The sequence below is a fragment of the Mustela nigripes genome, chromosome 17, assembly GCF_022355385.1.
Source record: "Mustela nigripes isolate SB6536 chromosome 17, MUSNIG.SB6536, whole genome shotgun sequence".
Taxonomy (NCBI): domain Eukaryota; kingdom Metazoa; phylum Chordata; class Mammalia; order Carnivora; family Mustelidae; genus Mustela; species Mustela nigripes.
The window spans coordinates 57,267,302-57,282,850 of NC_081573.1; the positions used below are offsets into that span (position 1 = coordinate 57,267,302).

General features: G+C 55.1%; 1 protein-coding gene across 1 annotated transcript; it reads left to right on the forward strand.

The window, feature by feature from the left end:
• Positions 1 to 12,252: 12,252 nt before the first annotated feature.
• FOXC2 (forkhead box C2) lies at positions 12,253 to 14,851 on the forward strand. Its single transcript, XM_059381221.1, has one exon. It carries the CDS (start codon positions 12,514 to 12,516, stop codon positions 14,011 to 14,013), a length of 1,500 nt encoding a protein of 499 aa, XP_059237204.1. The 5' UTR covers positions 12,253 to 12,513; the 3' UTR covers positions 14,014 to 14,851.
• Positions 14,852 to 15,549: the final 698 nt, after the last annotated feature.

Here is a 15,549-nt window from a genome sequence, read left to right on the forward strand (position 1 = left end):
GGATGCGATTCTTCCTCTCGGAGAAAGACATCCAAGTGCTCTCACCTGGGTGTGCATCTGCCTCAGCTGTGGACACTTTAAAATGTCAGGTTGTAAGGACACCTGGTTGGCTCAGTCCATGAAGCCTCGGACTCTTGGATTCAGGTCCGGTAACGAGCTGATGGTCGCGGAATGGAGCCCCGAATCAGGCTCTGCCCTCAGTATGGAGTGTGCTTCAGCGTCTCCCTCTCCCTCTTGCCGTCCCTCTCTCTCTCAAATAAATAAATAAAATATTTTAAATTTAAAAAGTAAAATAAAATGTCCGGTTGCTGGAGTGGGATTTGCTGCACGTGGGATGGTGGCCAGCCTGGGTATGGGTGAGTTGAGCAACACCTCTTGATTTTACTGCGACCTCCGGATCTCTGGACTGCAAGGACACGGCAGCTGCAACACGTAGGGTGTGCCCATCTAAGGGCCAGGAGGTGGCTCGGAGGATGAGGCTGAACACACTGGCCCACTTGGAGCCCTCTCTGGGCTCCACTCCAGCAGGAGAGAGAAGAAGGTGCGTTCGCCCTTTAGAAGGATGACCGGTCCTCCCAAAAGGAGGCTGTCACAAACCAAGTCACCAGTAACCACCTGCTAATGAGTAGCTGCACACCCTTAGCAGGGGCGCCTCATGCATCCCAAGCCCGCAAGAACTGGCAGCTACTTTTTCAAAACTGTATTTCCAATACTTGATACCGTCCCCGTGACAAGCTTGTGAAACAGACGAAGATTTTAGAATCGTCTTCAAGAATGGGGCAGCGAGATTCTGGGGGTCGCAGTGACTTCCTGGAGCTCCCACAGAAGGAATCCTATCCCCTTTGTAATCCAATCCCCTTTGTCTATCGGGTAGAACATAATCTGCGACAGTGAGGAACACTGCTACAGACATGCCAGAGGCTCACGGCTTTAGCAATCATACCTAAATACAGTCCTCACAATGACCGTGGGACAGCAAATGTGACCGGCCTTCCACAGGGGAGGAAACAGAGGCTCAAGACATCAGCAAGCCTTGCCCAGAACCGCCCAGCTGGGAAGGGGCAGCACCCGGGCTTAATTATAAATCTCGGGCTCTCAGTCCCAGCTCTACATTCCCGGATGGTGTTTGTGGCGTTCATACGTAAAGACATTAACGGTCCTTTGTTCCACATGAGGAGGGGGGCTGTGTCTCTTACAGGCTCGCAAAAAGGAGTATAAAGCTTTGCTTTGGACAATAGAAGGTTATCAAATAAAATCTCTCAGGGAGGTCAGTGTCCTTTCCCACTCTCGGGAAAACCCAGTAGATCTGTGGAGAGTGTTTTAAGCAAACGGACGTGGCTACAGCAGGGGAAACGTGTGCGGGTCTCACCGTCAGCCAGCTGGGCTCAGAGCAGTGCCACAGGGGCTGACCAACGGCCCAAGTCCCTCAGGCGGACAGCCTGGTGCATCCCCCAGAGAGTAACAAGCCACCCACCCACTGGGGACAAACTTCCTCACTGGCAACATCAGAAAGCAGGTGGCACCGCCCAGGACATTCTCTTGGGCCCCTCATTCCCTGTTGCCTGATTAGAAGCGCCCCCAGAGCCCAGGCACTTAAAAGAATAAGTGGTTTTGAAAGACAGACACCTAAAGAAAAAATTAGTTGCCTCTCCTCTATAGGAAGATGTTCTAGAACGTTGACCCAAATGTTTCAAACTCAATCCTATAGGTACATTTGCACTTGGGTCACTTGAGAGGTTTTTTGGCGTTTTTAAAAAAGATTTTATTTTTGTTTATTCGACAGAGAGAGAGATCACAAGTAGGCAGAGAGACAGGCAGAGAAAGGGGTGGGCAGAGCAGGCTCCCTGTTGAACAGACAGCCTGATACGGGGCTCAATCCCAGGACCCCGAGATCATGACCCAAACCGAAGGCAGAGGCTTAACCTAGTGAGCCACCCAGGTGCCCCACTTGAGAGTTTCTTAAGAGTCCTAGTAGAGCCATTTTCTGGTTGCAGCACAGTTGAGCCAATGGCACAGAGAGGTTCCCATAGACTGTCACTACCCGCCCTGCCTGGCACAGCCTCCCCAGGAACAGCACCCCCCCCCCCCCCAGCAAAATAGTGCCTTTGCCACCATCACCTCTGACGCCTCATTATCACCATGGACAGAATATCTGTGTCCACCCCCCACCCATCTCATGTTGAAGCCTAATGCCCAACATGGTGGCTTTAGTGGGTAGAGTCCCTGGAGATGACAGGTCCTGAAGGCAGAGCCTCCTTAGTGTGGTTCGTGCCTCTCTAGAAGGGACTCCAATGAGCTCCCTCACCCTGCCCCTTCCACCACGGGCATCCGTGGACAAGGACGCAGGCTCTCACCAGACACAGAATCTGCCACCACCCTTGCCAGCCTCCAGAACTTTGAGAAAGAAATGTCTGTTTAAGCTGACTGGTCCACAGTATCTTGTCACAGCAGCCCGACCTGACTGAGGACACCAAAGTGGACACCTGACGCCCACAGATCACAGTAGGGGTCGCTCTCGATGGCGGACATTCCATGGACTTGGACAAACGTATAATGACGCGTGGCCGTCATGACTGTATCAGAGAATCCCTGCTTCGCCCACACCTCCCCCTCCCTTGAGCCCCTGGCAGCCGCTCATTCTCCTGTCTCTATACCGTGTCTTTCACAGGATGTCACAGAGCTGGAGTCGCACAGGACGGAGCCTTTCTGATTGTCTTATTTCACTTAGTGATAAGCCTTTAAGCTTCTTCCCTATCTTGTCATGGCTTGGTAGCTCTTTTCTTTTTAGTGGTGGTGACAGTCCATTGTCTGGATGGGTCACAGTTTATCCACCACCTACTGAAGGACACCTTGGTGGCCCTGGGGGTCTGGCGATGATGATCACGTTGCTGGGACACCATGTTTACGTCCAAGTGGAGGGTTTTAGAGCTCGTCACAGCACTGCCTTGCGAGTTCTCACAACCCCTTTGAGCCCGGCAAGAAGGAGCACATGGTGAAAAAGGCAAGAGCATGAAGAGTTTGACCATGGATCTCCAAGCTGTGTGACGTTGGGTAATCAACCCCACCTCTCGGGGCTTCTGTTCCCTTTCCTGTACAACGCAAGGAAGTGATTCCTGCATTCGCATCGGCGAGAGGACCGAGTGGGCTGGTCCACGGGGAGTCTGTGCACACCCAGCCCGCAGCAAGCACACTGTCATCGTCCCAGAACCATCCTGTTAGACAGACAAGAGGAGGTGTTGAGAGGGGAGATGCACCCGAGGTGCTGGGGTGCTGACAGCCAGGCCTCTCCCTGCATGTGCTTCGGAAATGCCAGTGTTTCCAGCCCTTACACGTCACAGGTACAGACTTAACATGTAAAATGCCACCTCTGCTTTCTGCTCCCAGACGCCCCCTGCATCATATGTGCGCGTGCGCACACACACACACACACACACACACACACACACACACAGGTCCTAAAGTGCTAAAGAAAACAACACCCGAATAATTTTACTAACAACAAAGATTTCTTGCAGAGCCAGAAGCTTGCCCCCTCCCTTCAGGCATCCGTCTGTCATCGGCTCTGCTCCTGAGTCATGTGCCTTCGCCCATCCTGGCTCAGGCGAGGCCATCCGTCAGCCCCTGGCGTTTCACTGGAGACAGGACTGTAGCGAGACGAGTATGCGGGAAGTGTCACCGGGACGGCCCCGCGCGCTGTTTCTGGCGCCACCACCCAGGGCAAAGCTGCGTCCCCATGCTTCAGAGGGCAATGGGCTCCTGTCTCCCAGTTCTTTTTTTTTTTTTTTTTTTAAAGATTGTATTGAGAGAGAGAGAGAGAGGACACGAGCCAGGGGAGGGGTAGAGGGAGGAAGGAGAAGCAGACTTTCTGCTGAGCAGGGAGCCCACAGGGCTCAATCCTGGGACCCTGACACCATGACCTGAGCCGAAGGCAGATGCTTCGCCCACTGAGCCCCCCGGGCGCCCCATCTTCTCTCCCGACTCTGTCCACTCCCAGGCGCTGCCCCCTCCCCGCTCTCTCCTGCCTTTCTACCCCATCCTTCTTCCCCTCCTCCTTCCCCTCCTCTGCTTGCCCCTGTCTTGCCCTCCGCCCACGGGCATGCCCCCCGCATACCTTCCAGCTGTGACCTCCTGGTCCCGTGGCCTCCCACCTAGCCGAGCACACACTTCACAGCCTGCTCTCCAGGCCTTTCGAGCCACCGGCTCAGACTCTCAGCCTCCTCTCTCAGCCCGGTTTTGTCTCTATCAATTTGACTTTGCCCTTCTTCTTTCTCCTGCTTTTGTTGGTGTTTTTCCCATGCCAGAAATGCCCTCCTGGACCCCACATCGGCCTGGTGGCCAGCAGGAGGGAAGGGTGGGGCGCCAAGAAATTCCTCTGACAAAGTGCGGATGGGCCTGAAGAGGTATTAGTTCCAGGCACGAGGAGGACCTGCCCTGGGTCGAAACAGACCTCCTCTGGGAGCTGGAGAGGCGGAGAGAGGGCGGAGTGGTGCCCGCACAGAGCTCTGGCTTCCTCGGGTGAACCCAAATGTGAATTTAAAATATACACAGTGTGCCGCCGTTATGCAACTGGGGCAAGCGGGTGCATTCCGGTCGTTTTAAAACGTCCTCTGCACACAGGAACCAACCGGTTTCTTCTAAGTAAACGTATGAGCATCTTTAAACACAGAGCAGGCAGGCAGAGGATCGCAGCTCTCCTCGCCAAGGGGAAACAGCAGCAAAGCTTTTTTTCTGAGATCTGGGGGTAGCGGCCAAAGAAGCAGTGGGAGGGGCTCGTGGTCTCTGTGAGTGCGGGGGAGAGTGGCGAGAAGATGCTCTTTGGGTTTTAAAGTCTTTTTTTGCTATTAGGATTTATAGCCATGTAGTGTATGACGCCCACTCTTTAAAAAAATCTGTATAATTTCTTTTGTATTTTGGGCTGCCAGCAATCCACTGACATCTCTCCTATCTGTCGCAGAGCCAAGTAAAGACCTTCTGTTATTTTCCCTTGAACTGAGAACTTGAAAGATACCTGGTTATTTGGAGCTGCATCTAGTACTTAATAGATGTAGAATTGTTTAATAAGTCTGTATGTGTCTTGCCAGAATAGAAGTTTCAGCCTGTGAGCCCTTCCAGGACAACCTTGGAGCATCTGACCATGCTTCCCCATTCCCTGGGCAGCCTCTGCCTAAAATAAGTACAAGTAAATGTCTGAATTGGATCCTGGGTTTCAACCACTGAGTGGGGAAAGAGGCCTGTGGTTATGGCAGGAAGGAGACGGTGTTTCTGAAGCCCCAGGTGACTGGGAGCTGGGAGCCATGAGTCTGGGCTGAGCAGAGCAGTGGGGTGTGGTACGCAGTAGCTAAATGAGGTGGACCAGGTCCTGCCTGCTTTCCTGCTGCTTCTAACCTGGAATGGAGTGTGTGTGGGGGGGGGGGGTGGCGAGGCAGACCACAGACTAATAGGATCATCTCAGAGAGGGTGACAGTGAATCAGGGTGGGAGTGGGCTGAAGGACAGCAGGAAGCAGATGGGAGGTGAGGTCTTGGAGGAGGCAGCACGGAACTGAGGACCAGGGACCTAGGCAAAAGGAACAGCACATGCAAAGGCCCTGTGGAGGGTCCGGGTTGGTCTGGCACTGGAAGCCCCCAGTGTGGACACTCGGGGGCGAAGGCTGGGGTCCAGCTGGGGAACGCTCTCTGCTTTCATGGGATTCCTAAGGGTGATGAGCATCCAGGGCCCGCCATGGTCCGAGTCCTCTGGGAAAGCTGCTCTGGACTCCTGGCTCCATTCAGTCCTTTCGAGGTCCCCACGGGGTCTCCCTAGGTTATTGCCACCATGAGACCGTGTCGTCAGAGGCACCACTCAAAGCTGCCCTGGACGGTGATTCCAGGTCTGGCTTATTCCCTGGGGCTCAGAACACCCATCCCACACTTCCTCCCCCTCTCTCTCCCTGCCCTGGTCCACACAATCAGGGCCCTGTCTGTACCTCCCAGGGAATAGCCCGCTTTTCACGGGCTCCGATAATGAGTCTATTTACCCCACAGGGTTAATTACAGGGTTTCCAGTTGGTGATAGAGAAAGCTAAAATTTCAGAGACATTGAGTCATGTGTGTTCAGAAGTCACGCCTACGTGCATACACTATTCACTGTGTATATATAGTTATAAAATTACAATCTATATGTTTCCATTTAGACTATTTTTATACATATATAGAAGTTTCTATTTTAACTTTTTAAGTCTCCTCTAATTTCCAAGGTCCTGACCCGAATTCCAAAGTGATGGGTTAAGAGACCCAGTTCAATCATGTGGCAGCTGCAAGACGCAAGTAGGATATTTAAGGTCTCCAAGTAGGGCTTAAACCCCACCTGTAAAGTGGTGATATGAAGCGTACCCACCCCAAGAGAGGATTAAGAGAACCGTTACAGGGGGTGCCTGTGGGACTTAACGACTGATAAGCATCTGCCTTCTGCTCAGGTCGTGGTCCTAGGGTCCTGGAATCGAGCCCCACATCGGGCTCCCTGCTCCATGGGGAGCCTGCTTCTCCCTCTCCCACTCCCCCTGCCTGTGTTCCCTTTCTGGCTGTGTCTCTCTCTCTGTTAACTAAATAAATAAACATTAAAAAATTAAATCTTAAAAAAAAGAGAGGTGTCACGGCAGATTCTCCAGCACAGCACGCACTGTGCGCACATTCTACTTTCTCTTACACACCAGGGAGAAAAATCTTGGAAAGATCATACATTTGGTTCCACAAAGATTTTTGTGCGCCTATCACGTGCCAAGGTAGCACAGAAGGCACTGGGACTGCAGAGAGAAATGAGGCAGTCCCTACCTGCCAAGGAAGGCAGGGCATGGGTAAGCGGGGCGGGGGGGGGGCGCTGAGTTGCAAATGTTAGCTCGCCCATGTGCCTGGGCCCAGAGCAGACGGACATCCTGTCCCCTGGGCATGTTGGGGCCACGTGACAGGCTCTGGCCATTGAGTGTTGAAGGACACTTGATAGACAGCACTGGAAGGCGGGACCACTTAATTCCCAGGACAGGGTCTCCCTCTCTGGCCCCTGCCAACATGGCAGGAGAGGTGGCCTTCCAACACTCGGGTCCTGAGTGACTTGGAGGAGCAGAAGCCCCGGCCAGCTGGGACTGCTCAGCAGGAAGCCGCGGACACTTGGGGTGTTTCTGGCTGCAGCTTACACCCCCCTCAACTGAGCAAGCCAATCACGTCCACAGCCATCCGGCTGAAGGCAGCTCACTGACTCTCTTTAAGAAGAAACATGTACACTTGAACATTCTGTTTGGAAAACATCTACACCAGTCGACTGGATTTCTTGCGTCTTTGTGCTAATTATGGCAATACTTGACTTATAAGACAGAAAAGCTCCTTAGAGAATCAGCTTTTTTTTTTTTAACTTAAACAATCACAAGTTAATATGATAAAGCACATGACTGTTGATTATTTTTCAGAAACGTCCAGAACACAAGGAGAAGGGACACCAGGGCCAAGTTGGCCCCCATGTGAGGTCTTGCAAGTCGTTCCGTGGAAGGGTGTTTGCTTTGTGTCATATCCCTTTTTTAATTTTCAGAGTAATGGAGGTGTTCTTCTCTCATCTTTTTTTAAGTTTGAAAAATTTCAAGGGACACCTGGGGGGATCAATGGATTAAGCATCTACCTTCCGCTCAGGTCATGATCCTGGGTTTCTGGGATCGAGTCCCACATGGGGCTCCTTGCTGGGCGGGGAGTCTGCTTCTCCCTCTGCCTGCCACTACCCCTGCTTGTGCGCGCTCTCTCTCTTTCAGACAAATAAAGAAAATCTTAAAAAAAAAAAAGTCTTTTTAAAGAACTTCAGTTTTATAAGAAAGTTGCAAGAACTGCACACAGCAAGTGCCCACACCCCTCAGGCTCAGCGGCTGTTTCCATTTGACGGTTCAGGCCTGTCACTCCATCTCCCCCACCCCACCCCCTGCAGTGGAATCTTTCTAGAAGTTGCAGGAGGAGGATACCAGCCCTCAACACGGTGACGTGTACCTTCCAGAAACAAGGACAGACGTGTTCTTGCTTGACCACATCGAGTGACTGCACTCAGGAATTTTAACCCTGATACAAGATTATTATCTAATATACACTCCAGATTCAAGTGTTCCCAGGTACTCTCAAAACTGTCTTTTATTCGCCTTTGAATTTCCCCCACTCTGGTCAAGCACTGCATTTAGTTATCACATTCCTTTCAAGCCAGGACAGTCCTGTCCCCTGTTACTATGTCATTCATGGCACTGCCATCTGTGAACAGCACCGAATCGGCTTTATCTCCTGGGAAGTCCATGCTTGGGGCTGGGGGTGGGGGCTCAGATAGTTTTCATCAGGGACACGCCTGTCGTCCTGGAACAAGATCATTGCTAGGAGCCGGGTTGTGATGGATTTTTACATAGCAGAACTGATTCTGTTCATTCCAGAGGTTCGTCACATCCCCTGTAGATTCTGGAAGACTAGGACTGCCCTTATCCCTGGTTCCTTTCCCTGAAACCCAAGGCATCTCTGGAGCCCGAGCCCAGAGGGAGATGTTGAAAGGCCTCTGGGACAAATGTCTTGAAAGCAGTGAGAGAAGACACACTCTCCTTTGGCTTGTGGCCTCTTTGAATTCTCTGTTGTGCCTCAGAAGCAGAAGGGACTTGCAGGCATGTTTGAAACTACCCCCCTCTCGTTCAAGCCAATGCCGGACACACACATCCAGTGCAAACGCTTTTCCGATGAATCCCTCCAAACCCAAGCCCCACCTTGGGCAGAAGGACGGCGGGCCTGGGAAGACACAGAGGGACAAGAAATCCCCGGCGTGGGGGTGGGGTGGGAGCGCCTAGACTTCTAGCCTCCTAAGAGGCGCAGATTATATTTGCTCAGATTTCATTTATTCTCTTTGCTCAGAACCTCCGCGAATCTCCCCAGGGAGGATTTCTTGCTGCAGAGAAGTCTCCAAGACATTTCTGTTCTCCAGCCGACCCTGTTCTTGAAGACACATTGCCTCGCTCTGGAAAGCGTTTTGCTCTTCCTTCACCGACGCGGCACGCAGTCCTGGCTCAGCGCCTTCCCAGGGCCTTCCCCGCGCGGTGCAGTGCCGGAGCGCGTCCGTGCGGTGTCAGCACCTGCCTTGCCACCAGCGCCGCCCGGTCCCTTGCTTTCTGCCTTTTGAGCAGTTCCCTGGTTGGCCTTCAGGTGGCGCCAAAACCACAGGCCCGCGCGAGCTGCGTCCAGGTGCGGGAGCCCGCGGCGCGGGGGCGGGAGGCCTCCGGGTGCGCGTGCTGGGTGGGGGTCCAGGGGGAGGAGGTGTCGGGGGGGGGGGGCTTGAGTTTCTCCCGCCGTCATCACCGCTCCTGATTCCTGCGACACGCAGCACCCTCCGGGGCCCGATTCCGCTCTCGGCTCCGCGACCGCAAGCTCGGGAGGGGACGCAACCGTCCATGAACCAGAAGCACCCCCCCGACCCCCGACCCCCGGAGACCCGCCGCAGGTTCCAGGAAAGGTCGGCAGCGCAGGTGTCCGCCAAACGCAGGTGTGCGGAAGGTGCTGCTGTACCGACCGGTGCAAACGTCTCTCCCGGGGTCCTAAGGAGCCGAGACCAAACCCAGGGCCGGGGGCCGCGGGAAATGCCTCTCTCACCTTTTCTGTCTAGATGATAGGATTTCTTTCCTCCAAACCCCAAGTTTTTTTGGGGGGGGGGGCGCAATAATTTTGGCGACTCCACCTAGTGCTTTGCAGATGACGTTATGTTAAACCGGGACACCCCTGTAAATGCAGACTCAGATGGAAGCTGTCCTTTTGGAATTTGTTTTCCACGGTCCTCGGTGTTTCTGGGTTTTACCCTGTGCTGTGATACATTTTCTTAGAGCACCTCATAAAAGCAGAGTGAATAATATTTCTACAGGAAGCCTACAGACCGAGGAATAGTTCTCGATCAAGAGTTTGCATTTCCAGTGAAACAGTAAGAACTTGAGGTGCCTGCCCCACACTCCACGAGGAAGGCATTAAAAAAAAAAAGATGGATCTGAACATACTAAAAAATAATAAAGGCTTAGTGGCGCGGAGGAACTCTCAGACCCTTCACCTGGGAGCTGAGGACTGGGAAGCTTGATTCTATTTCGTTGCCAAAAAAAAAAAAAAAAAAATCAAGTTAAAGAAAGACTCACAGCACCCATTAAAAAGAAAATTGTGTTTCAGAAGTAGAATACTGAAGGGGAACCTGCAGTATGAAACCTGGGAACCTGGTTTGCATTGGCCCTCTAACTGAATTTACCGGGAGACAGTACCACTCACACAGAACGCACACGCCTGTTTTCTTCTTTTGTTCCTTTCCAGAAAATGAATGAGATGTCTCCAACGCCCTGTCCTCACCTCCGAAGCTGAGCGCGGGCGGATTGTCTCACACCCTTTTCCTGGGAATCAAGTGAGCGACCGAGGAAGAGGGGCGGTGGGGGGGGGGCGGGGGGTAAGTACAAGAGTTTCATCACTGGTCTTCCCTACCCAACCGAGGGGCAACTTGCAGAAGGATTCTGACCGGTCTTCAGCCCTTCTTATGAGTGTCCTTCCCCCTCAAGGGGAAGCGGGGAATGGGGAGCCGATTGTTGGAGGTGTTGGAGGAATACTCAGTCCACAAATTAACTAACTTCCCGGGGTAACCGGAGGAGAGGGGAGAGCTCTGAAGGGCGAAGACCTCGAGTCGCTCCAGGGCGATAACCCGACCGAATAAACTCTGGAGGTGTCTTAACCGTGAGCGGTCACTTACCCCTGCTCCCACGGAGCCCTGGTGCCCAGATCGTCTTATCAAAGGACGACGACGACAGAAAGTCGGCCAGGAGAGTCCCTAAGGGGGTTTTCCCGCGAGCGGGAGGTGGGGACTGCGCCCCGGCGTTGGCGATCCAGCAGACGACGGGACCGGGGGCAGCCTCCTCGCCCGCAGGCCGCCCTGTGCGGCGCCACCGACGCGCGTCTCCGGGCGCAGCCCCCGCGGAAAGCGGGCTTGGGTTCCTCCTCGCCGGCAGAGGAACCCCGGCTCTGCCTGGGCCGGTGGCTGGCTGCATTGTTTCCGTCTTTGGGGAGCGCGGGAGTCAGCCTGTCCAAGGGAATTTATCTCTGGGAGAAGGGAGAGGCCCTGCAAAGCTGGAGAAGGTGGTCTGCGATCATCTGCGCGGGCGGGGAGTGCGGGAAATTAGCGGAGCTATTCCCCTCTCTTTCCCCAAACCCTACAAAACTGCTCACGGCGACGCGGGCGATTTACCGAATCCACGGCGCACTGGACATTAAATTCTCAAGACACTGCTGCTTCCCTCACTCTGCCTTTCCCCTGTGGAGGCCACGGCCTGCCTGCTCCTCTCTCTCCGGCGGAGGTGAGGCACATGCATTCAGTTTCCTAAATTTGCCTCTAAAAGCTTTTGGGTTATTCTTGACGGCCCTGAATCTGGAAACTCTCTGTTGAAAATTAATATGTATATATATTTTTTTGCTTAAATGATGACAATAACGAGAAGGAGGCCCCTTCCCTACCACCTCAGCACGCCTGCTCAGAATCCCTCACACCTGGGCCCCGATAATTAGGAAATCTAATTATTCGCCTCATCACTCATTAATAAGAAAAATAGTCCCAGGGTCTTTGCTGCTTACACGGTCTTTGGGGAGATATTAGACTATGCTCACCAATTCGATTTCATATCTCAAACTAACTTTATCTGCAAAGGGGCATGGGGCTTTGGGCTTTTTTTTTTTTTCCTCCGAGCCTGTGGGCCCATGAACCAAAATGTGATAATAGAATAAATTTTAAGAAGATATCACTCTTTTTTAAAAAAATCTTTTCGAGGGAAGCCTGCAGCGCAGGGGAGTCTGGTTCCGAGCCGCGGGGTCTTAGAGCCGACGGATTCCGGCGCTCCTCGCCCCGATTGGCGCCCGCTCCCCGCAGCTGGCGCGCTATTGGTCCGCAGTCCCCGGAGGGGGCGTGGCCGGAGGGAAGTAAAAACTTGCTTTCAGCAAGAAGACTTTTGAAACTTTTCCCAATCCCTAAAAGGGACTTTGCCTCTTTTTCCGGGCTCGGCAGGGCGGCCACTCTGGACCCCGGCTTGCTGACCCTCAGGGCTGCCTCCTCGCTGGGGGGCTAGGAGAGCCGCCGTCCCCCTCCCGGCGCGGACAGAGCGGCCGGCCTCGCTCCGCTGCGCGCGTGGCGGGACGGCTGCGCCCCGGCCGCCAGCTCGGGCGGCCACCCCCGGCCCCGAGAGCCAGCAGGCGGGCGAGCCGGGGCCAGCGCTGCGCTCGCCGGGCGCGCCCTCCAGGATGCCGATCCGCCCGGTCCGCTGACGACGAGCGCCGCGTCTCCGCGCGCCGGCGGGCGCCCAGGGCCGGCGCCTCCCCCATCTCGCCCCCAAGGCTTCCCGGCGCCCGGGGCTCCCCCCGCCGGCTCCCGGCCTCTCGCCCGCTCGCTCCCTCGCTCTCTCGCGCTCTCGCTCTCGCAGGCCCTTCCTCGCGGTGCGTGCGCGCAGGCGGCGGCGAGCCGTCTCGGACGCAGCATGCAGGCGCGCTACTCGGTGTCCGACCCCAACGCCCTGGGAGTGGTGCCCTACTTGAGCGAGCAAAATTACTACCGGGCGGCGGGCAGCTACGGCGGCATGGCCAGCCCCATGGGCGTCTACTCCGGCCACCCGGAGCAGTACGGCGCGGGCATGGGCCGCTCCTACGCGCCCTACCACCACCACCAGCCCGCGGCGCCCAAGGACCTCGTAAAGCCGCCCTACAGCTACATCGCGCTCATAACCATGGCGATCCAGAACGCGCCCGAGAAGAAGGTCACGCTGAACGGCATCTACCAATTCATCATGGACCGCTTCCCCTTCTACCGGGAGAACAAGCAGGGCTGGCAGAACAGCATCCGCCACAACCTCTCGCTCAACGAATGCTTCGTCAAGGTGCCCCGCGACGACAAGAAGCCCGGCAAGGGCAGCTACTGGACGCTGGACCCGGACTCCTACAACATGTTCGAGAACGGCAGCTTCCTGCGGCGGCGGCGGCGCTTCAAGAAAAAGGACGTGCCCAAGGAGAAGGAGGAGCGGGCCCACCTCAAGGAGCCGCCCCCGGCGGCGGCCAAGGGCGCCCCGGCCGGGCCCCCTCTAGCGGACGCCCCCAAGGAGGTCGAGAAGAAGGTGGTCATCAAGAGCGAGGCGGCGTCGCCGGCGCTGCCGGTCATCACCAAGGTGGAGACGCTGAGCCCCGAGAGCGCGCTGCAGGGCAGCCCGCGCAGCGCGGCCTCCACGCCCGCCGGCTCCCCCGACGGCTCGCTGCCCGAGCACCACGCCGGCGCGCCCAACGGGCTGCCGGGCTTCAGCGTGGAGAACATCATGACGCTGCGAACGTCGCCGCCCGGCGGCGAGCTGAGCCCCGCGTCCGGGCGCGCGGGCCTGGTGGTGCCGCCGCTGGCGCTGTCCTACGCCACCGCGCCGCCCGCCGCCTACGGCCAGCCGTGCGCGCAGGGCCTGGAGGCCGGAGGCGCCGGCGGCTACCAGTGCAGCATGCGCGCCATGAGCCTGTACACCGGTGCCGAGCGGCCCGCGCACATGTGCGTCCCGCCCGCGCTGGACGAGGCCCTCTCGGACCACCCGAGCGGCCCCACGTCGCCCCTGAGCGCCCTCAACCTCGCCGCCGGCCAGGAGGGCGCGCTCGCCGCCGCCGGCCACCACCACCAACATCACGGCCACCACCACCCGCAGGCGCCGCCGCCCCCGCCGGCTCCCCAGCCGGCGCCGCAGCCCGGGGCCGCTGCGGCCCAGGCGGCCTCCTGGTATCTCAACCACAGCGCGGACCTGAACCACCTCCCGGGCCACACGTTCGCGGCCCAGCAGCAGACTTTCCCCAACGTCCGGGAGATGTTCAGTTCCCACCGGCTGGGGATGGAGAACTCGACCCTCGGGGAACCGCAGGTGAGCACCAACGCGAGCTGTCAGCTGCCCTACAGATCCACGCCGTCTCTCTACCGCCACGCCGCCCCCTATTCCTATGACTGCACCAAGTACTGACCCGCCTGGCCCGCTCCGGCTTCGCCTCCCGCACCCCGACCTCTCAGGACAGTTCAGGCCGCAGAGAACCAAAACATGCCCACCAGCCTTGTCTCAGACCCGGGAGCCCAGGGAGCGCGCGCCGGCCTCAGCCCTCTGCGAAGCTGCAGGTAACTTTAATTCGCGACCCCGTTTGCGAGATCCTAAGAGGCCCCGGTAAAGGGACGCAGTCCAGCGAAATGAATATTGATTTTAAACCCCCTCCCCTACCAGGATGGTTGTGCTCGCTGCTCCAGCTGGGGTTTCAAAAATTAAGTTACGGACCAAATCCCATAGCGACCCAGTAATGACTCTCTGTAGAGGCCCCCATAGCTCTATGGGGGCCTCTATAGACTCCGTTTGTGCTGTGTGTAATTTTAAATTTCTCTAACCGTGCTGTACAAATGTGTGGATTTGTAATCAGGCTATTTTGTTGTTGTTCAGAGCCATTAATATAATATTTAAAGTTGAGTTCACTGGATGATTTTTTTTCACCTTGCCCAACCATTTCTAATTGCCAAAATGAAAATTCAAGAAACCTATGTGGGGTTTTTAATCCCTGCACACTTACGAGATATCATTCTATTCCCGGTGGTAGGTCTTTTGCAAAACAAGGAAATAATTTATTTTGTTGTTGTTGGCGGATAAAGAAGTCAAGTATCTGATACTTTTTATTTACAAAGTGTGATGGCTTTGTCTAGTAGATTCTTCCCTGAGCGTTCCTAAAAGAAAAAAAAAAACTTTAAAAATTTAACTTCACCTGTGTTTGTCTTATGTGGTCTTAATTGTTGTACTTATCTTAAAATAAACCCGTGTTGTTTCTCTGCCCAAAGTCCGGACAATGTGTTTGTGCTCTCGCATTTAAAAAACAAACAAACAGAAAACCCCAACAAGGTGCGTTTTTTGGGAAATCCACCTGTTTTCATTATTTTTGCTACGCAGGTGGGCAAACGGATAGACGGATGTGAGGAGGATCACCGAGGAATGGGGGCACTCCCCTATTATCTCGTTAGTGACGGAAAAGACTTTCGATTAATGTAGATCCCACCCTGGCCTAGGCAGTCAAGAAACAGCCCCGGCTGGATGTGGCCGCTTCAAGGACCGGGCGCATTCGCCCGCGTTTGCTGTAAATGCTTTTTGCTAAATGCAGCAAAACACGCCAATTGTCAAAACAAACTGTGCCATTGCACCTCCACATCCAGCCGTCCCCAGCTGAGGAGGCCAGGGAGGGCGAAGATAAGCGTGTTCCATTAGCAAACCGCTGCAAACCGGGGGCAGGGAGGCCTGCTTTCCTTCCATTTCCTAAAATGCGGACTTCCTTCCCCACTGGAATGGTTTTCCAGAAAAGGATTTGACGTGGGCAGGAGAAGGGCCAGAGGGGACTGATTCTGGAGCTCGAAACGACCCTTCCCGCCAGTGGCTAGATCAGAGCTGGCTTTCGGACCTCTTCACTTCTTGATTGGATTTTTGTCAGTCCTTACCCTGTTGCAGTGAAAAATTGTAAAGCCTTCAAGAATA